This window comes from Oncorhynchus keta, chromosome 14 (genome assembly GCF_023373465.1).
Source record: "Oncorhynchus keta strain PuntledgeMale-10-30-2019 chromosome 14, Oket_V2, whole genome shotgun sequence".
In the NCBI taxonomy this organism is placed as follows: Eukaryota; Metazoa; Chordata; class Actinopteri; order Salmoniformes; family Salmonidae; genus Oncorhynchus; species Oncorhynchus keta.
The window spans coordinates 9,869,522-9,895,690 of NC_068434.1; the positions used below are offsets into that span (position 1 = coordinate 9,869,522).

At 46.5% G+C, this 26,169-nt stretch overlaps 1 protein-coding gene across 16 annotated transcripts in view; it reads right to left on the reverse strand.

Moving 5' to 3' along the window:
- si:dkey-215k6.1 (transmembrane protein 132C) overlaps window positions 1-26,169 on the reverse strand; it is a 503,239-nt gene that overhangs the window by 12,152 nt on the left and 464,918 nt on the right. For all 16 annotated transcript variants that reach the window (XM_052461021.1, XM_052461012.1, XM_052461023.1 and 13 more), the window contains exons 6-7: window positions 6,459-6,664; window positions 5,080-5,353 (exon numbers count right to left, since the gene is read on the reverse strand). In XM_052461021.1, the coding sequence (XP_052316981.1) occupies window positions 5,080-5,353; window positions 6,459-6,664 (480 nt within the window). The remainder of the gene's footprint in view (window positions 1-5,079; window positions 5,354-6,458; window positions 6,665-26,169) is intronic.

A 26,169-nucleotide genomic window follows, 5' to 3' on the forward strand; every position in this document is an offset into this window, starting at 1 on the left:
TTCTCTTCATGCTGCAGGGGGTTCTCTTCAGACTGCAGGGGTTTCTTATAGACTGCAGGGGTTCTCTTCAGGCTGCGTGGGGGTTCTATTCAGACTGCTGGGGGTTCTCTTCAGACTGCAGGGGTTCTCTTCAGGCTGCTTAAAAGGGGGTTCTCACTGGGCACAGACTGCAGGGGGTTCTCTTCAGGCTGCAGGGGTTCTATTCAGACCAGGGGTTCTCTTCAGACTGCAGGGGTTCTCTTCAGACTGCAGGGGTTCTCTTCAGACTGCAGGGGGTTCTCTTCAGACTGCAGGGGTTCTCTTCAGACTGCAGGGGTTCTATTCAGACTGCAGGGGTTCTCTTCAGACTGCAGGGGGTTCTCTTCAGGCTGCAGGGGTTCTCTTCAGACTGCAGGGGTTCTCTTCAGACTGCAGGGGTTCTCTTCAGGCTGCAGGGGTTCTCTTCAGACTGCAGGGGGTTCTCTTCAGGCTGCAGGGGTGGTCTGTTCAGACTGCAGGGGTTCTCTTCAGGCTGCAGGGGTTCTCTTCAGGCTGCAGGGGTTCTCTTCAGGCTGCAGGGGTTCTCTTCAGGCTGCATGGGGGGTTCTCTTCAGACTGCAGGGGGTTCTCTTCAGGCTGCAGGGGTTCTCTTCAGACTGCTGGGGGTTCTCATTCAGACTGCATGGGGTTCTATTCAGACTGCGGGGGTTCTCTTCAGACTGCAGGGGGTTCTCTTCAGGCTGCAGGGGGTTCTATTCAGACTGCAGGGGGTTCTATTCAGACTGCAGGGGAATCAACTTCAGACTGCAGGGGGTTCTCTTCAGGCTGCAGGGGTTCTCTTCAGACAAAAAAATAATTATATGCTTAAACAGACTGCATGGGGGTTCTCTTCAGACTGCAGGGGGTTCTCTTCAGACTGCAGGGGTTCTCTTCAGACTGCAGGGGGTTCTCTTCATGCTGCAGGGGGTTCTCTTCAGGCTGCAGGGGGTTCTCTTCAGACTGCAGGGGGTTCATATACTTCAGCGGCCACTTCCTGTCTGTCTCACACTCACCAGCCATACTGTATACTTAAACATGTCAACATTCAATCAAGACAATTTAGCCTAAAGAATAGACAGGTACCAGAGATTAGGAACAGCATTTAACAAAATTGCTGTGCGCCAGAAGACAGCTGAATGTGATTTGGTGTAAAAAGATATCGGGGAACCAACATGTCAGAGTCAAGCTGATTCCCCTCACCACCACGGCACGCCGCCCCTTGTTGATTGACACCACTGGGACTCCTCTCTCCGTGTGAGCGAGAAAGAGAGAGAGAGGAGGTAGTGGGAGAGGGAGAAGGAGAAATTGAAACATCAAAAAAATCTGAAGAGTCCTGACGGCTTATAGCCAGCAACTAGGGACAACTCAGTAGAAATTCCCATCCCAAGTCTTTGGAGTTTCAATTATATTGGTGTTAGAGAGCCATCTGTGGGATTTCCGTGCTGCGTGGATGTTTGAGGCTCCGTTCCCTGGCTGGATGGGTGTGACACACACCCAGATGTTTCCAGAAACTGTTACACTCCCCCAGCTACCTCCTTAAAAACACTTCTCACTGGGCACAGACATCAATTCCACGTCTATTCCACGATTCAACCAGTCGGATTCAACCAGTGTGATTCAACCAGTGTGATTCAACCAGTGTGATTCAACCAACGTTGATTGCCTTTGCGTACTTGTTCATCTTCACGCAATTTAATTTGAGCTGCAAAATCACTTCTGAAGACTTAAGTGAGCATGCGCTCACACACACACACACACACACACACACACACACACACACACACACACACACACACACACACACACACACACACACACACACACACACACACACACACACACACACACACACACAGGCAAAGGAACAGCAGATATGCTAACACATAAAAATAGTTTGGAGTGATGTCATCTCTCGCTGAGAGAATGTAATTAGGACGATGGATGGGACGTGTGACGTCATCTTTTCATGGGCCAATGGCAAAGGGGCTTCTGGTGTGACAGCTAAACGACTCTGGAGGTTGTTTTGTCGCCTTCATTCATTTATTCTTTGCTGGTCATATTGTCTTATTGAAAAGCGGTAATGAGGCTGTGCTCTCAGCATTATACCGTCACCACTGAGATTACAGCCCCAAATCTGACAGCTAATTGAGTTCATAATGATGTTGTGTGAGAGCTTATGGCTGCCGTGCTGCAAGGGAATGAATCAACATGGCTATGTTGACCATGGGGGACTCAATCTGATTTTTGATGTGGGAACCATGCCATTACTCCACAGCAACAAAAAAATAATTATATGCAAATATAAACAGACAGCTGATGTTTTGGAAAGGAACTGGTATACAGGAAACTGCCAAAATAAAGGAAACACCAACATAGTGTCTTTATAATGCATTGTGTCGCCACGAGCCAGAACGCCTTCAATGCGCCTTGGCATAGATTCTACAGGTGTCTGGACCTCTATTGGAGGGATAGAACATCATTATTCCGTGAGAAATTCCATAATTTGGTGTTTTATTGTTCAATTGGGGTAAAATGTGGTGACTGAGACGACCATGGTTGGTGACTGAGACGGCCATGGTTGGTGACTGAGACGGCCATGGTTGGAGACTGAGACGACCATGATTGGTGACTGAGACGGCCATGGTTGGTGACTGAGACGACCATGGTTGGAGACTGAGACGACCATGATTGGTGACTGAGACGGCCATGGTTGGTGACTGAGACGACCATGATTGGTGACTGAGACGGCCATGGTTGGTGACTGAGACGACCATGGTTGGAGACTGAGACGACCATGATTGGTGACTGAGACGACCATGATTGGTGACTGAGACGACCATGGTTGGAGACTGAGACGACCATGATTGGTGACTGAGACGGCCATGGTTGGTGACTGAGACGACCATGGTTGGAGACTGAGACGACCATGGTTGGAGACTGAGACGACCATGATTGGTGACTGAGACGACCATGGCTATTGACTGAGACGGCCATGGTTGGAGACTGAGACGACCATGGTTGGTGACTGAGACGGCCATGGCTATTGACTGAGACGACCATGGCTATTGACTGAGACGGCCATGGCTATTGACTGAGACGGCCATGGTTGGTGACTGAGACGGCCATGGCTATTGACTGAGACGGCCATGGCTATTGACTGAGACGGCCATGGTTGGTGACTGAGACGGCCATGGCTATTGACTGAGACGGCCATGGCTATTAACTGAGACGGCCATGGCTGGAGACTGAGACGACCATGGCTATTGACTGAGACGGCCATGGTTGGAGACTGAGACGACCGTGGTTGGTGACTGAGACGATCATGGTTGGTGACTGAGACGATCATGGTTGGTGACTGAGACGACCATGGCTATTGACTGAGACGACCATGGTTGGTGACTGACTGAGCGACCATGGTTGGTGACTGAGACGACCATGGTTGGTGACTGAGACGACCACGGCTATTGACTGAGACGACCATGGTTGGTGACTGAGACGACCATGGCTATTGACTGAGACGACCATGGTTGGTGACTGAGACGGCCATGGTTGGTGACTGAGACGGCCATGGTTGGTGACTGAGACGACCATGGTTGGTGACTGAGACGACCATGGTTGGTGACTGAGACGACCATGATTGGTGACTGAGACGACCATGGTTGGTGACTGAGACGGCCATGGCTATTGACTGAGACGGCCATGGCTATTGACTGAGACGGCCATGGTTGGTGACTGAGACGGCCATGGCTATTGACTGAGACGGCTATTGACATGGTTGGTGACTGAGACGGCCATGGCTATTGACTGAGACGGCCATGGCTATTAACTGAGACGGCCATGGCTGGAGACTGAGACGACCATGGCTATTGACTGAGACGGCCATGGTTGGAGACTGAGACGACCGTGGTTGGTGACTGAGACGACCATGGTTGGTGACTGAGACGACCATGGTTGGTGACTGAGACGACCATGGCTATTGACTGAGACGACCATGGCTATTGACTGAGACGGCCATGGTTGGTGACTGAGACGGCCATGGCTATTGACTGAGACGGCCATGGCTATTGACTGAGACGACCATGGCTGGAGACTGAGACGACCATGGCTATTGACTGAGACGGCCATGGTTGGTGACTGAGACGACCATGGTTGGTGACTGAGACGGCCATGGTTGGTGACTGAGACGACCATGGTTGGTGACTGAGACGACCATGGTTGGTGACTGAGACGACCATGGTTGGAGACTGAGACGACCATGGTTGGTGACTGAGACGACCATGGTTGGTGACTGAGACGACCATGGCTATTGACTGAGACGACCATGGTTGGTGACTGAGACGACCATGGTTGGTGACTGAGACGACCATGGTTGGTGACTGAGACGACCATGGTTGGTGACTGAGACGACCATGGTTGGTGACTGAGACGACCATGGCTGGTGACTGAGACGACCATGGCTATTGACTGAGACGACCATTGCTGGTGACTGAGACGGCCATGGCTATTGACTGAGACGACCATGGCTGGTGACTGAGATGATCATGGTTGGAGACTGAGATGACCATGGTTGGTGACTTAGACGACCATGGTTGAGACGACCTGGCAGATCTCATTCACTGGTTAAGTGGCTATTGACAAATGGTGTGACTGAGACGACCATGAATGGTGATGAGGCCCATGGTTTGAGCGACCATGGCTGGGCTGAAGTGACCATGGCTATTGACTGGACCATTGGTGATGAGGCCATGGCTTTAGCTCAGCTGGTGACTGAGATGATCATGGTTGGAGACTGAGATGACCATGGTTGGTGACTTAGACAGTTCCCTGCAGATCTCATTCACTGGTTAAGTCTACAAAGTGTGTACCTGAATGGTGATAAGGCCTAGGCTTTAGCTCAGTGGGCTAAGTGTGTACCTGGATGGTGATGAGGCCTAGGCTTTAGCTCAGTGGGCTAAGTGTGTACCTGGATGGTGATGAGGCCTAGGCTTTAGCTCAGTGGGCTAAGTGTGTACCTGGATGGGGATGAGGCCTAGGCTTTAGCTCAGTGGGCTAAGTGTGTACCTGGATAGTGGTGATGCCCAGGTCCTTGCCCATCAGGATGCGTCCCTCCAGCAGCCGGGCAATGCGTGGGTCTTCCACCTTCAGGTAGTCCAGAACCAGGTCTGTGATGTCTGCCTGCCAGTCCACCCCCAGCATGTAGACTAGCTCCCCGCCAGGGGCTGCTGGCTCCGCTACAAAGTGGGTGAGCACCCTCACCAGGGCATACTGGTACTGTAGCGTGCAGCCTTTTCCCTTCCTCTCATCATCCTCGTCATCCTCACTGTCGCGGGTGGGCCTACGGAGGGGGAAGAGGGACATAGAGATGTTGGTCATGAACCAACTGCCCCTGCAGCACATGTTATTCATGCTAATACCAGTAGGCTGGCAAAACATTAATCCCCTGGATTAGCCTGTTCAAAAAGCACAGTAAGGGTTTGATGTTGTTTAGAATCTTCACTCCACAGCATCTGAAGTTTCTGCCGTTTTTTCAGCTCTGTGTAATGGAATGAAGCTGAAAAACCACTTACAAAAACCTATGTGAGCACACACATCTTTTAACAACCCCCCCACAACAGGAATCCTGCCCCATTTCCCCCACCCCACCACCACCAGCCCTCCTGGTGTCTCGGCGGGAACAAAACAACATGAAATGGAACCTTGAGAGCGAGACCATAACATGTACTTGCGACTAAATGGGGAAAGAAGGCGTCCAATGCTTCAATGTGCCATGGCTTGACGGATGTATTCAGTAAGCATATGCCTAGTCTGCTGTAGGTACATGCATGTCAGAAGCTGTGAGCAGTGAGTGATGCAAGAACATGACCTAATAATAGTCGTCCTTAGTAACAGCTGTGTCAGTCAAAACCTTGACCTGACAGGAAATAGCAGGAAGCGCTGGCTTCTTTTCCATAATGTTGTTTCACACTTACTACCCACATCCTGCAGTAGAAAATAAAGCCCTATACACACACCATGCCCAATACAACATATCATTTCCCAAACCCACATGCAGGTAAAACATTTAGAATAGTACATGGAACAAGAATACACACTCATACGCACCATTCTTCTCTCTCTCTCTCTCTCTCTCTCTCTCTCTCTCTCTCTCTCTCCCTCCCTCCCTCCCTCCCTCCCAAACCTCCCTCCTCCCTCCCTCCCTCCCAAACCTCCTCTCCTCCCTCCCTCCCTCCCTCCCTCCCAAACCTCCCTCCCTCCCTCCCCAAACCTCCCTCCCAAACCTCCCTCCCAAACCTCCCTCCCTCCCTCCCAAACCTCCCTCCCTCTCTCTCTCTCTCTCTCTCTCTCTCTCTCTCTCTCTCTCTCTCTCTCTCTCTCTCTCTCTCTCTCTCTCTCTCCCCCCCTCTCTCCCTTTCTCTCTCTCTCGTTCGCTCTCTTTTCACCTCTTGTTGGAAAAGATGGGCACCCTCCATCCCTTGACCTGGCTGAGTTCCGTGTCAGACACGTCCATCTGCAGGGGCAGACGAGGCACCCACACAGTCAGCTCCAGCTGGGTGCTCAGGTACAGGTAGGTGAAGTTGACCATCAGAGACTGTCTACCACGCATCTCCTTCCCATTCACCAGCACTGTATCACAGCCAGGAGACACCTGAGGGGGCACAAAGCAGAGTCCTGGCTGTTATGAGTGTGTGTGTGTGTGTGTGTGTGTGTGTGTGTGTGTGTGTGTGTGTGTGTGTGTGTGTGTGTGTGTGTGTGTGTGTGTGTGTGTGTGTGTGTGTGTGTGTGTGTGTGTGTGTGTGTGTGTGTGTGTGTGTGTGTGTGTGTGTGTGTGTGTGTGTATGTGTGCGTGCGTGTGCATGCGTACGTGCGTGCGTGCGTGTGCGTGCGTGTGCGTGCGTGCGTGTGTGTTTGTGACATGAGTAGCCCGTGTGCACTGTGTGTGTGTATGAACGTATGAGTGTGTGACCTTTTGTGGCTTTCAAGCCCCACGTTTGTTGTGGTGTGTCCGCTGTAGCATGATGGGTGTTTTTCTACAGGCTTCAGTAAGAATCAGTATTAGCAGTACTAGCTGCCACCTTGCATGGATGCCTCTTGGAATCCCACACACAGCATTTCACCTGTCACCAACGGTTTCTGAATTTCACACACAGCATTTCACCTGTCACCAATGGTTTCTGAATTTCACACACAGCATTTCACCTGTCACCAACGGTTTCTAAATTTCACACACAGCATTTCACCTGTCACCAACGGTTTCTGAACACAATTCGCAACTTTTACCTTTTCTTCACCTGCTTGTGTGCAATTTTTTTTGATAGACGAGTATTAGATTTTTCAAAAGTGATCTTCAAAATGATATTTTTACATGTGTTCTGTTCAAGATATAGATGGTAAACATCCTGGGTGAGTTGTGCATTTTCCTCAGCTAATGGTTAAGGTTAGGATTGGTGAGGGGAATCTGATTCTAGATCTGAACCTAGGGGAAACTGTAACCCAGAGCAACAACAGAACAGTGTGAAAGAGAAGGATTGGAATTATCAAGTGCCATTCACCCAAAAGGCTGTCATTACTATAGTACATGCAATACTCAGGCACCACTTAACTCTAAAAGGGTTGTTTATTAAGAAGGATAACATAATGGGGTGAAAACTATCTATGTTCATAATGTAAAACATCATCAAATGTTCAATAATGAGGAATATTTATGCTGATGACTAAATTATACAATGTTGTGAATGTTACATGCCTCACACCTGCTGAGGTTGAAAACAAGTCCTGCTGAGGTTGAAAACAAGTCCTGCTGAGGTTGAAAACAAGTCCTGCTGAGGTTGAAAACAAGTCCTGCTGAGGTTGAAAACAAGTCCTGCTGAGATTGAAAACAAGTCCTGCTGAGAATGAAAACAAGTCCTGCTGAGAATTGAAAACAAGTCCTGCTGAGAATGAAAACAAGTCCTGCTGAGAATGAAAACAAGTCCTGCTGAGAATGAAAACAAGTCCTACTGAGAATGAAAACAAGTCCTGCTGAGAATGAAAACAAGTCCTGCTGAGATTGAAAACAAGTCCTGCTGAGAATGAAAACAAGTCCTGCTGAGAATGAAAACAAGTCCTGCTGAGAATGAAAACAAGTCCTGCTGAGAATGAAAACAAGTCCTACTGAGATTGAAAACAAGTCCTGCTGAGAATGAAAACAAGTCCTACTGAGAATGAAAACAAGTCCTGCTGAGAATGAAAACAAGTCCTACTGAGAATGAAAACAAGTCCTACTGAGAATGAAAACAAGTCCTACTGAGATTGAAAACAAGTCCTACTGAGAATGAAAACAAGTCCTACTGAGATTGAAAACAAGTCCTACTGAGAATGAAAACAAGTCCTACTGAGAATGAAAACAAGTCCTACTGAGAATGAAAACAAGTCCTACTGAGAATGAAAACAAGTCCTGCTGAGAATGAAAACAAGTCCTACTGAGAATGAAAACAAGTCCTACTGAGAATGAAAACAAGTCCTACTGAGAATGAAAACAAGTCCTACTGAGAATGAAAACAAGTCCTACTGAGAATGAAAACAAGTCCTACTGAGAATGAAAACAAGTCCTGCTGAGAATGAAAACAAGTCCTACTGAGAATGAAAACAAGTCCTACTGAGAATGAAAACAAGTCCTACTGAGAATGAAAACAAGTCCTACTGTGATAGAGGCTGTCCTAATATGGACACCGTGCAGTCTTGATCAGGTAACATCTGACAAAGAACTGTTGAACCTTTAGCCACTGAGCCCAGATGAGGAAGCATAGATTTGTCATTTTCGATTCCACCCTAATCTAACTCGGTGCTCCCCAGTGATCACGTTGGCATTTGAGACAATTTTCCACACGTTACCTGAAATTAGACAATGTCCTAGTTGTTGATTATGGCATTCGATCTGTCTCCTCCCATTTTAGTCCTTCACTCCCCCGAACAAGTTCTTGACCTCTCTCAAACATCATCTTTCTTTCTACTCCCTCCCTCCTTTGTCCTCCCTCTCGATCTCTCCATCTCTGATGTGATGATAGATTAATGTGGCCATGGATACTTAATGACACCCTGGTGGTTAACATTAGCAGCAGTGGTTCGTTGCCGTGGGATACACGCCGAACCGTGTCAGAGCTTGGGCGGTCAGCTGCCACCTCTACTCGGCATTGACTTCACAGTCCATTCAATGCTGTGTGAACATCTCATTCTAGGGGTCAGGGAAGGGACACTCGGGAGAGAGCAGTCCGTTTCAGATAATCACCTCTCTGTTAGAGCAGTGAAGCATGTTGAAATAACAAGGAGAGGAGAGGGTACTTCTATCCTAAACATATCATTGGTTATGTTGTCTCTAAAAGCTTTGAAATTAGGTTCTCTGAATGTCTAGCTGATCATACAGATTCAGAATTTGTTTTTGCCACACTCGCCTTGGTCAAAATCTGTAAGAGAAAGGCAGACACACAATTATTTAATTTCCCTGGTGATGACAAGGGTTGAAATGTGTTTTAACTCCAATGCAGTCAAATATTTTTCCTAGATTTTGACCCAGGTTAGTGTGCTGTGCTTTTACACCATGCTGTGATGCACACAACCAATCTATATGTACAGGCTGTGTGTGTGTGTGTGTGTGTGTGTGTGTGTGTGTGTGTGTGTGTGTGTGTGTGTGTGTGTGTGTGTGTGTGTGTGTGTGTGTGTGTGTGTGTGTGTGTGTGTGTGTGTGTGTGTGTCTGTGTGTGTGTGTGTGTGTCTGTATCTGTGTGTCTGTGTGTCTGTGTGTGTGTGTGTGTGTGTGTGGGGGTGCGTGCACATGTTGCGTGACTTTCAGAGGAGGCTGGTGGGAGGAGCTATAGGATGACAGTCTCATTGTAATGGCTGGAATGTCATAAATGGAACTGAGTCAAACATGTGGTTTCCATATGTATGATTTGTTTGATAACGTTCCATTGATTCCATTCCGGCCATTAGATTGAGACTGTCCTCCTATAGCTCCTCCCACCAGCCTCCTCTGGTGGCTTCAATTGGAAACTGGAATCAGAGCGGAAAGCGAAAAAAAATTAGCGCGGACAGCAGTGAAACAATAGGAGATATCCTTCGAGTGTCTCGCGTGGACAGTAAAACAAAGCCTTGATGAATCATCACTACAAGAGCAATTGCTCGCAATTTGCAATCTGATAAGACCAACTCTATTCAGCAAAAAAAAAAACACACACGACAACGTTCATTCCCTCACGTGTATCTCACTGAACACGCAGACGGCAATCAGAATCTGATCTCCCGTGGGTGATTTAATTACTGTGCTTCGCATTTCCACAATTAAGACACAGAGGAGGAGATCTGATAAGAAGCTTGTGTCTGTGCCTCTCATCCTCCTAGTTGCTTATCACCACCGCTCTCCCTCGACGTCTCCCTCAGTCCGTCAGTCCCTCTAAGACTGGACTTGTTATCATCAAAGAGACTTGCTTTCCTCTCTGTCAATCTTTTCTCTCTCTTTCTCTCCCACCACCCATTTTCTCTCTCCGTTTTTCTCCCCCCTCTCTGTCTCTCTCTCTCTTTGTCTCTCTCTCTGTCTCTCTCTCTCTCTCTCTCTCTCTCTCTCTCTCTCTCTCTCTCTCTGTCTCTCTCTGTCTCGCTCTCTGTCTCTCTCTCTCTCTCTCTCTCTCTCTCTCTCTTTCCCTCTAGAGTGAGGAGCAGGTGTTACTTCGGCTGTGATATCGGAGGCCCGAGCGTTCCCAGGCATCTGCCGCCTCGGCCTGTCCTGGCCTCATCACATTCCTGAATATGGCCAGAGAGTAGAAGCAGCCAATTCAATAGATACCAGGATGTAACTACAAATATTCACAGCTGTGCACACGTCTTAGTCCACAACAATATGGACCCCCCCCCCCAAAAAAAAAATGTATCTTTCAATGATCTCCCAAATGGCACCCTATCCCATTTATTTTGTCCACTCCTGGCACAGGGCACTGATGAAAAGTAGTGCACGGTATTGAGAAATAGGGTGCCAATGATCTACGCTATATGTTACTGTCCATATTTGAATGTTTTGTTTTGAATTTTAACCCCTTTTTCTCCCCAATTTTGTGATATCCAATTGTTTTTAGTAGCTACTATCTTGTCTCATTGCTACAACTCCCGTACGGGCTCGGGAGAGATGAAGGTTGAAAGTCATGCGTCCTCTGATACACAACCTAACCAAGCTGCACTGCTTCTTAACACAGCGCGCATCCAACCCGGAAGCCAGCCGCACCAATGTGTCGGAGGAAACACTGTGCACCTGGCAACCTTGGTTAGCGTGCACTGCGCCCAGCCCACCACAGGAGTCTCTGGTACGCGATGAGACAAGGATTTCCCTAACAGCCAAACCCTCCCTAACCCGGACGACGCTGGGCAAATTGTGCGTCGCCCCACGGACTTCCCGGTCGCGGCCGGTTACGACAGAGCCTGGGCGCGAACATAGAGTCTCTGGTGGCACAGCTGGCGCTGCAGTACAGCGCCCTTTACCACTGCGCCACCCGGGAGGCCCTCATATTTGAATGTTGATTTATTTGTTGATGTTATATTGGATAACTGGTGTAAAAACAAGCAGTAAGAAAGCTAGTGTCCCATAGGGATAGTAAAATATGCATTTTCAGCCTGATGCTAACCCAAGTGTAAACAAAGACATTCCCCCATGTCAGTGCCAAACTGCTGAGCCATGGCGTTTGAAGATACTGAAAAATGGATCTCTGTCTATATTTTGGAAAGAGGAGCACGGCACGAGGCCTTCTGTTATAGAGCAAAAACCAGAGACATGTCCTCACCTGACATCACAGGAACAAACTACGTCATATCAAACAAAAGGAGATATGATTGGAGGTATGTCAACCAATCACATTTATTTTTTAAAGCCCTTTTTACATCATCCGATGTCACAAAATGCTATACAGAAACCCAGCCTAAAACCCCAAACAGCAAGCAATGCAGATGTAGAAGCACGGTGGCTAGGGAACAACTCCCTAGAAAGGCAGGAACCTAGGAAGACACCTAGAGAGGAACCAGGCTTTGAGGGGTGGCCAGTCCTCTTCTGGCTGTGCCGGGTGGAGATTATAACAGAACATGGCCAAGATGTTCAAACGTTAAAAGATGACCAGCATGGTAAAATAATAATAATCACAGTAGTTGTAGAGGGTGAAACAGGTCAGCACCTCAGGAGTAAATGTCAGTTGGCTTTTCAAAGTCGATCATTCAGAGCTAGAGACAGCAGGTGTGGCAGAGAGAATCCATATTAGAAGTTCTGCTGAGATGGAGGCTGGGGCGGCAGCGTAGCCTAGTGGTTAGAGCCTAGTGGTTAGAGCATTGGACTAGTAACCAGAAGGTTGTGAGTTTAAACCCCCGAGCTGACATCTGTCGTTCTGCCCCTGAACAGGCAGTTAGCCACCATGCACTGTTCCCAGGCTGTCAATAAGAATAAGTAAGTAAGAATAAATAAGAATGTGTTCTTAACTGACTTGCCTGGTTAAATAAAGGTGAAATAAAAAAAATATGGACACCATGCAGTTGAGTAACTTTTTTAAAAGTGTTTTTAAACACGAGTGAGTCACTTCGTTCTGTTGTTACTAAGAGGGTGAAAAGGATTCAGGTGATTATCAATAGACTGAGAGAAAGTGTAGTGGAGACCAGCAGTAGAAACTATACAAAATTGATATATTGGCATACATCAGTGTGTTTTTACAGATCGTGAAACTGAAAACACTCTGATAGCATCTGAGGTATTACATACAGCGATGGGAAACTCATTGACTAATCTCTCATGCTAAACTAACTGATTTTAAAGTCAATACTTTCCTCCTAATCAGTAAGTCTCTCTTTCTCTCTCTTGTCTCTCTCTCTCATCTCTCTCTTGTCTCTCTCTCTCGTCTCTCTCTCTCTTGTCTCTCTCTCTCTCTCTTGTCTCTCTCTCTAATGTCTCGCTCTCTCTTCTCTCTAATGTCTCTCTTTCTCTCAATTCAATTCAATTCAATTCAATGGCTTTATTGGCATGGGAAACATGTGTTAACATTGCCAAAGCAAGTGAGGTAGATAATATATAAAGTGAAATAAACAATAAAAATTAACAGTAGACATCACACATACAGAAGTTTCAGAACAATAAAGGCATTACAAATGTCATATTATATATATATATATATATATATATATATATATATATATATATATATATATATATATACAGTGTCTTAACAATGTACAAATGGTAAAGGACACAAGATAAAATAAATAAGCATAGATATGGGTTGTATTTACAATGGTGTGTGTTCTTCACTGGTTGCCCTTTTCTCGTGGCAACAGTGTAAAAGCACAGCACACTAAAATCTTACTGCTTTGATGGCACACTGTGGAATTTCACCCAGTAGATATGGGAGTTTTTCAAAATTGGATTTGTTTTCGAATTCTTTGTGGATCTGTGTAATCTGAGGGAAATATGTCTCTCTAATATGGTCATACATTGGGCAGGAGGTTAGGAAGTGCAGCTCAGTTTCCACCTCATTTTGTGGGCAGTGAGCACATAGCCTGTTTTCTCTTGAGAGCCATGTCTGCCTACGGCGGCCTTTCTCAATAGCAAGGCTATGCTCGCTGAGTCTGTACATAGTCAAAGCTTTCCTTAATTTTGGGTCAGTCACAGTGGTCAGGTATTCTGCCACTGTGTACTCTCTGTGTAGGGCCAAATAGCATTCTAGTTTGCTCTGTTTTTTTGTTAATTCTTTCCAATGTGTCAAGTAATTATCTTTTTGTTTTCTCATGATTTGTTTGGGTCTAATTGTGCCGCTGTCCTGGGACTCTGTAGGGTGTGTTTGTGAACAGAGCCCCAGGACCAGCTTGCTTAGGGGACTCTTCTCCAGGTTCATCTCTCTGTAGGTGATGGCTTTGTTGTGGAAGGTTTGGGAATCAATTCCTTTTAAGTGGTTATAGAATTTAACAGCTCTTTTCTGGATTTTTATAATTAGTGGGTATCGGCCTAATTCTGCTCTGCATGCATTATTTGGTGTTCTACGTTGTACACGGAGGATATTTTTGCAGAATTCTGCGTGCAGAGTCTCAATTTGGTGTTTGTCCCATTTTGTGAAGTCTTGGTTGGTGAGCGGACCCCAGACCTCACAACCATAAAGGGCAATGGGCTCTATGACTGATTCAAGTATTTTTAGCCAAATCCTAATTGGTATGTTGAAATTTATGTTCCTTTTGATGGCATAGAATGCCCTTCTTGCCTTGTCTCTCAGATCGTTCACAGCTTTGTGGAAGTTACCTGTGGCGCTGATGTTTAGGCCAAGGTATGTACAGTTTTTTTGTGTGCTCTAGGGCAACAGTGTCTAGATGGAATTTGTATTTGTGGTCCTGGTGACTGGACCTTTTTTGGAACACCATTATTTTGGTCTTACTGAGATTTACTGTCAGGGCCCAGGTCTGACAGAATCTGTGCATAAGATCTAGGTGCTGCTGTAGGCCCTCCTTGGTTGGTGACAGAAGTACCAGATCATCAGCAAACAGTAGACATTTCACTTTGGATTCTAGTAGGGTGAGGCCGGGTGCTGCAGACTTTTCTAGTGCCCGCGCCAGTTCGTTGATATATATGTTGAAGAGGGTGGGGCTTAAGCTGCATCCCTGTCTAACCCCACGACCCTGTGTGAAGAAATGTGTGTGTTTTTTGCTAATTTTAACCGCAACACCACTTTCCATCAGTTTGTATAGCAGACTCTCATGCCAAATTGAGTCAAAGGCTTTTTTGAAATCAACAAAGCATGAGAAGACTTTGCCTTTGTTTTGGTTTGTTTGGTTGTCAATTAAGGTGTGCAGGGTGAATACATGGTCTGTTGTACGGTAATTTGGTAAAAAGCCAATTTGACATTTGCTCAGTACATTGTTTTCATTGAGGAAGTGTACGAGTCTGCTGTTAATGATAATGCAGAGGATTTTCCCAAGGTTACTGTTGACGCATATTCCACGGTAGTTATTGGGGTCAAATTTGTCTCAATTTTTGTGGATTGGGGTGATCAGTCCTTGGTTCCAAATATTGGGGAAGATGCCAGAGCTAAGGATGATGTTAAAGAGTTTTAGTATAGCCAATTGGAATTTGTTGTCTGTATATTTGATCATTTCATTGAGGATACCATCAACACCACAGGCCATTTTGGGTTGGAGGGTTTTTATTTTGTCCTGTAACTCATTCAATGTAATTGGAGAATCCACTGGTAGTCTTTAATAGTTGATTCTAAGATCTGTATTTGATCATGTATATGTTTTTGCTCTTTATTCTTTGTTATACAGCCAAAAAGATTGGAGAAGTGGTTTACCCATACATCTCCATTTTGGATAGATAATTCTTCGTGTTGTTGTTTGTTTAGTGTTTTCCAATTTTCACAGAAGTGGTTAGAGTCTATGGATTCTTCAATTACATTTAGCTGATTTCTGACATGCTGTTCCTTCTTTTTCCGTAGTGTATTTCTGTATTGTTTTAGTGATTCACCATAGTGAAGGCGTAGACTCAGGTTTTCCGGGTCTCTATGTTTTTGGTTGGACAGGTTTCTCAGTTTCTTTCTTAGATTTTTTGCTTTCTTCATCAAACCATTTGTCATTGTTGTTAATTTTCTTCGGTTTTCTATTTGAGATTTTTAGATTTGATAGGGAGGCTTGGCTCTCTCTCTTGTCTATTCTCTCTATCTCGTCTTTTGTCTCTCTCTCTCTTGTCTCTCTCTGTCTTGTATCTTGTCTCTCCTCTCTCTCTCTTGTCTCTTTCTCTTGTCTCTCTCTTCTTTCTTGTTTCTCTCTCTCATATCTCTCTCTTGTCTCTTGTGTCTCTCTCTTGTCTCTCTTGTCTCTCTCTCTTGTCTCGCCCTCGCCGATTCATTGATATACAGTGCTTCCTGAAAGTATTCAGACCCATTGATTTTTTCCCACATATTGTTACGTTACAGGGTAATTCTAAAATGGATTAAACACAAACACAAACTGTTTATCAATCAACACACAATACCACATAATACACAATACACATGGTCCTTCTGTAGCTCAGTTGGTAGAGCATGGCGCTTGTAACGCCACGGTAGTGGGTTCGATCCCCGGGACCACCCATACGTAGAATGTATGCACACATACATTTGGATAAAAGCGTCTGCTAAATGGCATATATTATATTATAACGTTTTTGTTGTTGCTGCCAAAGTATTAATAAAAAGTTTTAAAAAACAGAAATACCTTATTTACATAAGTAATAAGACCATTTGAGCGCAGGTGCATTCTGTTTCCATTGATCATCCTTGATGTGTTTCTACAACTTGATTGGAGTCCAGCTGTGGTACATTCAGTTGATTGGATATGATAAGGAAAGGCACACACCTGTCTATATAAGGTCCCACAGTTGACAGTGCACGTCAGAGCAAAAACAAAGCCGAAGGTCGAAGGAATTGTCCGTAGAGCTCAGAGACAGGATTGTGTTGAGGCACAGATCTCTGGAGGGTACCAAAAACAATTCTGCAGCATTGAAGGTCCCCAAGAACACAGTGGTCCCCAACATTCTTAAATGGAAGAAGTTTGGAACCAATACAACTCTTTCTAGTAGGGGCCGCCCGGCCAAACTGAGCAATTGAGGAAGAAGGGCCTTGGTCAGGGAGGTGACCAAGAATCACTTGGTCACTCTGACAGAGCTCCAGAGTTCCTCTTTGGAAGTGGGAGAAGCACAACAATCTCTGCAGCACTCCACCAATCAGGCCTTTATGATTGAGTGGCCAAACAGAAGCCACTCCTCAGTAAAAGGAACATGAAATCCTGCTTGGAGTTTGCCAAAAGGCACCTAAAGGACTCTCAGACCATGAGAAACACGATTCTCTGGTCTGACGAAACCAAGATTGAACTCTTTGGCCTGAATGCCAAGCGTCACGTCTGGAGGAAACCTGGCACCATCCCTATTGTGAAGCATGGTGGTGGCACCATCCCTATTGTGAAGCATGGTGGTGGCAGCAGCAAGGACTGTGAGACTAGTCAGGATTGAGGGAAAGATGAACTGAGCAAAGTACAGAGAGATCCTTGATGAAAACCTGCTCCAGAGCGCTCAGGACCTCAGACTGGGGCGAAGTTTGTGAGGGAAATTTTCTGTTAAACAATACTAATGTTTGTGTACTAAAATATCCTTCTTTAAGCCTAGGCATTGGACTTGAGATTCTTTAACTAACTCATATAAGCTAAGTAACAAAGATAATTGAGATGTCTTATCTGCAGAATATGGTTATATGATTGAACTGTTGAACTCTTGACATTAGAACGTCTCCTTTCGGACTCTGGGGTTGGCAGCTGTACATCCTCCCATATGTGCCTCAGTCACCTGGGGTCCAGAGAGGGGAGAAGTCAGGCTTGTCTATCACATGTCCCTGTTGCTATGCAGAATATCAGCAAAGGGGTGTGGCAAAGGAGGTCAGAAGGAAACATTGTTTCCATATGTGAACTGTGTGTCTTTATTGAAAACCATGTGAAGGGATGGCGTGAGTAATGGGGAACCAATCACTTGTCTCCGCAGTGTCTGTGCATCAGTCACCTTCTCCTAAGGAGCGATTGTTCTCTCCCATAGTTCAAAGTGGAAAACTAAGTAACAACAAATGTCCTAAGTTCTAAGTACTGAACAAAACATCAAGTTCTTTGTACAGTGCCTTGCGAAAGTATTCGGCCCCCTTGAACTTTGCGACCTTTTGCCACATTTCAGGCTTCAAACATGAAGATATAAAACTGTATTTTTTTGTGAAGAATCAACAACAAGTGTGACACAATCATGAAGTGGAACGACATTTATTGGATATTTCAAACTTTTTTAACAAATCAAAAACTGAAAAATTGGGCGTGCAAAATTATTCAGCCCCTTTACTTTCAGTGCAGCAAATTCTCTCCAGAAGTTCAGTGAGGATCTCTGAATGATCCAATGTTGACCTAAATGACTACTGATGATAAATACAATCCACCTGTGTGTAATCAAGTCTCCGTATAAATGCACCTGCACTGTGATAGTCTCAGAGGTCCGTTAAAAGCGCAGAGAGCGTTCAAGGGGGCCGAATACTTTCGCAAGGCACTGTATTTGGGGCCGAAGGTCTGGCACAGGATGTGTGGGCTTGGTGTTTGGAATTGAATTGTTCTTAATATATATAATAATATATGCCATTTAGTGGACGCTTTTATCCAAAGTGACTTACAGTCATGTGTGCATACATTCTACGTATGGGTGGTCCCGGGAATTGAACCCACTACCCTGGCGTTACAAGCGCCATGCTCTACCAACTGAGCTACAGAAGGACCAATTGGCTGAGGTTGCACCTATCCTGACCTATCCTAACACAGAAGCTAACTCCACTCAGGGTGCTCTCACTCCACCACCTGTGAGGTGACAAGCCTCCATGTTGTAACAAGTTTTTTAATAAAATTAATACCTTGACTAATTATTCATTTTGCCTCTCCTCATTATTGATTAAGGATAGAATTTCCACCACAAGGTTCACATTCAAACAGAACTATGACCCTAATCACACAGCTAAGAAAACACAGCAGTAGCTTCGAGACAAGTCTCTGAACATCCTTGAGTGGCCCAGCCAGAGCACGGACTCTCTGAAGAGACCTGAAAATAGTTGTACAGCGACGCTCCCTATCCAACATGAAAGAGCTTGAGAAGATCTGCAGGGAAGAATTGGAGAAATTCCCCAAACACAGGTGTGCAAATCTTGTGGCGTCATATCTAAGAATTATCCCCAATGTGGTTAGAGTCTATGGATTCAACAATTACATTGAACTGATTTCTGACGTGCTGTTCCTTCTTGTTCCGTAGTGTATTTCTGTATTGTTTTAGTGATTCACCATAGTAAAGAGGTCGGTTTTCTGGGTCTCTATGATTTTGGTTGGATAGGTTTCTCAATTTATTTCAAAGGTTTTTGCATTCTTCATCAAAACATTTGTCATTGTTGTTCACTTTCTTTGGTTGTCTTCTTCAAATGTGTTGATAGGGAAGCTGAAAGTCAAATATACTGCTTTCTACGGTCAAGTTTACAACTTTACTATTACAGAGAAATATTTTGTCCAGGAAGTTGTCTAGAAAGGATTGAATTTGGTGACTATGTACAGACCCAGCAAGCGACAGAGCTGCATGAGTTGTGTTGTGACCCGTTTTTGTTGATTGTTTTGTCATTGTTGTGTCTAGGGGGACATATTTTGGGAGGGAATGCTGTCACCTCCAGGTAGGTGTTTGTCCCCCTGTGTGCTAAGAGTGTCAGGTTCTTGTCCAGTTCTGGCATTTAGGTCGCCACAGACTAGCGTATGTCCCTGGGCCGGGAAATGGTTGCTCAACCACTCTAGGATGGAGAAGCTGTCATTGTTAAAGTATGGTGATTCTATTGAGGGGACATAGGTAGGGGGGACATAGGTAGGGGGGACATAGGTAGGGGGGACATAGGTAGGGGGGACATAGGTAGCACACAGGAGGACATTTTTCTCTGTTGAGATAGTTTCCTTATTCATTTCTAGCCAGATGTAAATCATTCCTGTTTTGACAATTTTAATAGTGTGGGTAAGGTCTGCTCTATACGAAATTAGAATACCCCCTGCTGAGTCTCTTCCCTGTTTCACACCTGGTAGTTTGGTGGATGGGACTACCAGTTCTCTGTAACATTGAGGGCAACCAGTCGGCCCGTCTCCTCTATACAATGTTTCTTGTAGGATGACATTGTCTGTATTTCCAATTTCTTTGATGAAGTCTGGGTTCCTGCTCTTTAGGCCACTGGCAGATGACCTCAGACCTTGTATATTCCAGGATGAGATAGTGTGTAGTGTTGTTTTGGTGTGGTGTAAAGTCGGACCGTTACAGTAGGTAATGGTTGCTCCCTCTCTCCCTCTTGCTCTGTGTCGTCCTTCGGGGTCTCTGATGTCGGATCCATCGGAGATGAGGAGGATGACTATGGACATCTACGCAGATCTTTACGGTGAGAGCAACACTGAGATTCTACAGCGGATGCCTTAGCTCAGGCCTTAGCAGAGTGCTTTGCTGGAGGTTGATATTTTGTTTCAGGAACTAACAGCGGCTGTGCAGTAGCTCTCCCCAGGCCATGAGCCGAGGGTCGATGGACTGACAGCCAAGTTTTATCAATATTTCTTGCGTGCATTGGGGTCCTGTTAGAGGTCCTTTGAGAACTATGTCACTACTGCCGAAGAAGGAGGACTTATAGGAGAACTGGAAGCCGGTGTCGTTGCTCCGTGTGGATTATAAAATACTGTCCAAGTGTTTGACAAATTGGCTGAAAGGTTGTTAGGACACAATAGTTTACAGGGAGCAGGCATACTGTGTGCCTGGGTGGACTATAATGGACAACTTGCTTATTTTGAGAGATGTGATAGACATCAGTAGGATGTATGATCAGAATCTGAGGTTCATTTCGAAAGATCAAGAAAAATATTTTGATAGAGTGTGTCATGTCTATCTGTTAAGGATCGTGGAAACATTTGGCCTGGTTATCGGTTTTAGATCATGGGGTCAACTTATTGTACTATGGGGCTTCGGTTATGGTAAAAGTCAGGGGTGGGCTGAGCCGGCCAGTCCCAGTTGGGAGAGGGATTAGGGGGTCAGCTCTACTGTTTAGCCATAGAACCACCGCTGTGTAGGCTGAGGAAACGGCTGCAGTGGTCAGTTCCCTGGGCAGTAGGTGGGGAGACAGTTCCATTGTCAGCTTATGATGATGGTTCTAACAGAGTTTGTTAGAGGGGAGGTAGATCTGGAAGAGGTTAGCAGATCTTCAGTGTTGTTTGAGGGGGCGGCATCAGCAAAGCTGGGGTGGGCAATTCCAGTCCTCGGGGGCCTGATTGGTGTCACAGTTTTTCCCCAGCCCAAGCTAACACACCTGACTCCAATAATCCCCTAATCATGATCTTCAGTTTAGAATGACATTTGATTAAACAGCTGTGTTTGCTGGGGATGTAGAAAAAGTGTGACACCAATCAGGGCCTCGAGGACTGGAATTACCCACCCCTGAGCTAAGGTGAACTGGGAGAAGAGTGAGGGTCTGATTATGGGGAGATGAGCCAGAGCAGGATCTCCTAGTCTTCCTGTGGGGTTACAGTGGGCCAGAGCAGCATCTCCTAGTCTTCCTGTGGGGTTACAGTGGGCCAGAGCAGCATCTCCTAGTCTTCCTGTGGGGTTACAGTGGGCCAGAGCAGCATCTCCTAGTCTTCCTGGGGGGTTACAGTGGGCCAGAGCAGCATCTCCTAGTCTTCCTGGGGGGTTACAGTGGGCCAGAGCAGCATCTCCTAGTCTTCCTGGGGGTTACAGTGGGCCAGAGCAGCATCTCCTAGTCTTCCTGGGGGGTTACAGTGGGCCAAAGCAGCATCTCCTAGTCTCCCTGGTGGGTTACAGTGGGCCAGAGCAGCATCTCCTAGTCTTCCTGGGGGGTTACAGTGGGCCAGAACAGCATCTCCTAGTCCTCCTGGGGGGTTACAGTGGGGCAGAGTAGGGATGAAGTTCTTAGGGGAGTTCTTGGGGACCTCATAGTTTCTGGAGAGAAACCGAGTGGGGCTGGTGGAGACGGTTGCAGATAAGTTATCTAAATAGTGGTGGTTGTTGCCACTGATTACTTTCAGGGGAAAGGTCCTGGTTGCTAACATCTTGGATGCTTCAATGCTCGGGCAAAGGCTGATGGTGTTAGACCCCCCCCTACACCACCCCACAGAGTCTCATCAAGCAAATGCAGAGGTTACTGGTGGATTTCTTTTGGTCTGGCAAACACTGGATATGCACAGCAGTTTTACACCTCCCTTTACATGAGGGGGGGCCAGGGGTCGGTGGGTCCAGAGTGATATCTTTCCATCAACAAGCTGCACAGAGACTTCTGCACCAGCAGGGGGTGTGCTGGAGAGACGCTGGTTGGGCTGTTCTGGGGTGAGCAGGGGACCTTGACTACGACAGGCCTCTGTTCCTGTTGGATCTGGAGCAGGTCAATATGTCAGCCAGTAGTCCGTTCTACCGCGCTGTGCTCACAGAGACGTCTCTCCGCCAGGAACATGGCTAATGGAGGAGCCACTGTTTCACAACCCACTCATTCAGACCAGAGTGCTGATCTCTGCCAGCTTGCTGGGCCAGGCTTGTGAGAGAGGTGTTCACTAAGTTGGGTGACCTGCAAGAAGAGGCTCGGTGGAAATCTGCCAGCGACATTGGAGTGGGATTCCTCCATGAATTCAACCAGGCTGCTGCAGAAAGGCTGTGGTGGAGCAGGTCCATGCTGCACTACCGGGCTTGTTCAGAGAGCTGCTGGGTAACAATTGGACCGTCTAACGACGAATGACACTGACCTACCTCTTTTCACCATTACGGCAGCTGCAGGAGAGTGAGGGAATGATCCTATCGTTCAAGACTCCGGAACCGGGGGCCTTTTGCATAGCCAGCAAATCAAATCAAATCCTATTTGTCACATAAACATGGTTAACAGATGTTAATGCGAGTGTACCGAAATGCTTGTGCTTCTAGTTCCGACAATGAAGTAATAACCAATGAGTAATCTAATCTAACAATTCCACAACAACTACCTTATACACACAAGTGTAAAGGGATGAAGAATATGTACGTAAAAATATATGAATGAGTGATGGTACAGAACGGCATAGGCAAGATGCAGTAGATGGTATAGAGTACAGTATATACATATGAGATGAGTAATGTAGGGGATGTAAACATTATATTAAGTGGCATTGTTTAATGTGGCTAGTGACACATTAATTACATCCATTTTTCCATTATTAAAGTGGCTGGAGTTGAGTCAGTATGTTGGCAGCAGCCACTCAATGTTAGTGGTGGCTGTTTAACAGTCTGATGGCCTTGAGATAGAAGCTGTTTTTCAGTCTCTCGGTCCCTGCTTTGATGCACCTGTACTGACCTCGCCTTCTGGATGATAGCGGGGTGAACAGGCAGTGGCTCGGGTGGTTGTTGTCCTTGATGATCTTTATGTCCTTCCTGTGACATCGGGTGGTGTAGGTGTCCTGGAGGGCAGGTAGTTTGCCCCCGGTGATGCGTTGTGCAGACCTCACTACCCTCTGGAGAGCCTTACGGTTGTGGGCGGAGCAGTTGCCGTACCAGGTGGTGATAAAGCCTGACAGGATGCCCTCGATTGTGCATCTGTAAAAGTTTGTGAGTGCTTTTGGTGACAAGCCTCCTGAGGTTGAAGAGGCACTGCTGAGATCTCCTGAGGTTGAAGAGGCACTGCTGCACCTTCTTCACCACGCTGTCTGTATGGGTGGACCATTTCAGTTTGTCCATGATGTGTACGCAGAGGAACTTAAAACTTTCTACCCTCTCCACTACTGTTCCGTTGAATTGGTTAGGGGGGTGCTCCTTCTGCTGTTTCCTGTAGTCCATGGTCATCTTCTTTGTTTTGTTAACGTTGAGTGTGAGGTGATTTTCCTGACACCACACTCCGAGGGCCCTCACCTGCTCCCTGTAGGCCATCTCGTCGTTGTTGGTAATCAAGCCTACCACTGTAGTGTCGTCTGCAAACTTGATGATTGAGTTGAAGGTGTGCATGGCCACGCAGTTGTGGGTGAACAGGGAATACAGGAGAGGGCTCTGAACGCACCCTTGTGGGGCCCCAGTGTTGAGGATCAGCGGGGTGGAGATGTTGATACCTACCCTCACCACCTGGGTGCGGCCCTTCAGGAAGTCCAGTACCCAGTTGCACAGGGCGGGGTCGAGACTCAGGGTCTCGAGCTTGATGACGAGTTTGGAGGGTACTATGGTGTTAAATGCAGAGCTGTAGTCGATGAACAGCATTGTTACGTAGGTATTCCTCTTGTCCAGATGGGTTAGGGCAGTGTGCAGTGCGGTTGCGAATGCGTCGTCTGTTGACCTATTGGTGCGGTAAGCAAATTGGAGTGGGTCTAGGGTGTCAGGTAGGGTGGAGGTGATATGGTCCTTGACTAGTCTCTCGTGATGACGGAAGGGAGTGCTACAGGGCGGTATTCGTTTAGCTCAGTTACCTTAGCTTTCTTGGGAACAGGAACAATGGTGGACCTCTTGAAGCATGTGGGAACAGCAGACTGGGATAAGGATTGATTGAATATGTCCGTAAACACACCAGCCGCTGGTCTGTGCATGCTCTGATGACTCGGCTGGGGATGCCGTCTGGGCCTAAATGTTTTACTCGCGTTAGCTGCAGTGAAGGACAGTCCACAGGTTTTGGTAGCGGGCCGTGTCAGTGGCACTGTATTGTCCTCAAAGCGAGCAAAGAAGTTGTTTAGTCTGTCTGGGAGCAAGACATCCTGGTCCGCGACGGGGATGGTTTTCTTTTTGTAATCCGTGATTGACTGTAGACCCTGCCACATACCTCTTGTGTCTAAGCCGTTGAATTGTGACTCTACTTTGTCTCTATACTGACGCTTAGCTTGTTTGATTGCCTTGCGGAGGGAATAGCTACACTGTTTGTATTCGGTCATGTTCCCGGTCACCTTGCCCTGGTTAAAAGCAGGTTTCGCTTTCAATTTCATGCGAATGCTGCCTTTAATCCACGGTTTCTGGTTTGGGAATGTTTTACTAATTGCTGTGGGTACGACATCGCCTATGCACTTGCTAATAAACTCGCTTACTGAATCAGCGTATTCGTCAATGTTGTTGTTTGAAGTTTTGCGGAACATATCCCAATCCACGTAATCTAAGCAATCTTGAAGCATGGAATCAGATTGGTCGGACCAGCGTTGAACAGACCTGAGCGCGGGAGCTTCCTGTTTTAGTTTCTGTCTATAGGCTGGGAGCAGCAAAATGGAGTCGTGGTCAGCTTTTCCAAAAGGAGGGCTGGGGAGGGCCTTATATGCATTGCGGGAGTTAGAATAACAATGATCCAGGGTTTTACCGGCCCTGGTAGCACAATCGATATGCTGATAGAATTAAGTGAGTCTTGTTTTCAGATTAGCCTTGTTAAAATCCCCAGCTACAATATAATAATAATAATAATATATGCCATTTAGCAGACGCTTCTTTCCAAAGTGACTTACAGTCATGTGTGCATACATCCTACGTATGGGTGGTCCCGGGAATCGAACCAACTACCCTGGCGTTACAAGCGCCATGCTCTACCAACTGAGCTACAGAAGGACCACAATGAATGCAGCCTCAGGATATGTAGTTTCCAGCTTACATAGAGTCAAATGAAGTTTGTTCGGCGCCGTCGATGTGTCTGCTTGGGGTGTGAATATATGCGGCTGTGATTATAAACGAAGAGAATTATCTTGGTTGATAATGCGGTCAACATTATGTGAGGAATTCTAGGTCAGATGAACAGAAGGACTTGAGTTCCTGTATGTTGTTGTGTTCACACCACATCTCGTTAATCATAAGGCATACGCCCTGCCCCTCTTCTTACCAGAAAGATGCTTGTTTCAGTCGGCACGATGCGTGAAGAAACCAGCTGGCTGTACCGACTCCGATAGCATGTCTCGAGTGAGCCATGTTTCCGTGAAGCAAAGAACGTTACAGTCTCTTATGTCTCTCTGGAATGCTACCCTTGCTCGGACTTCATCAACCTTGTTGTCAAGAGACTGGACATTGGCGAGTAGTATGCTCGGGAGCGGTGCGCAATGTGCCCGTCTACGGAGCCTGACCAGAAGCCGGCTGGGATCCGATCTATTGTGGTGGGCAAAACACAGGATCCGCTTCAGGAAAGTTGTATTCCAATGTAAGAAATAACAGGTAAAAAAAACTAAATACTGCATAGTTTTCTAGGAACACAAAGCGAGGCTGACATCTCTGTCGGCGCCGGAAGTCCAGGTGGTCTGTACGCAGTGGCTGTGAAGATTGTGAAGAAATACCATCTGCATGGGCCCAGGGCAACGGGGTTGCCAGGGGGTTTTGGACCAGGTTATTTTCTGAGAGGATGTTGGCCCTCCCTGTGTAAGCCTCCAATAGAGAAGTGTCTTGCTGATATAAAGTGGAGGATTATTCACAGGTTTACTGGTAGAGATACATGTCTCACCTTGATCCAACAGGGACTGCCGAGTAAACCTGTTGAGGCAGATAAAAATTGCAATGTGGAAGACCAGGAAACATGAGATGCATGGGGCAGGGCGTACGGACCCCAGAGCTGTACTGCCTGGGCTGGTGAGGGCTCTGCAGACACAGGA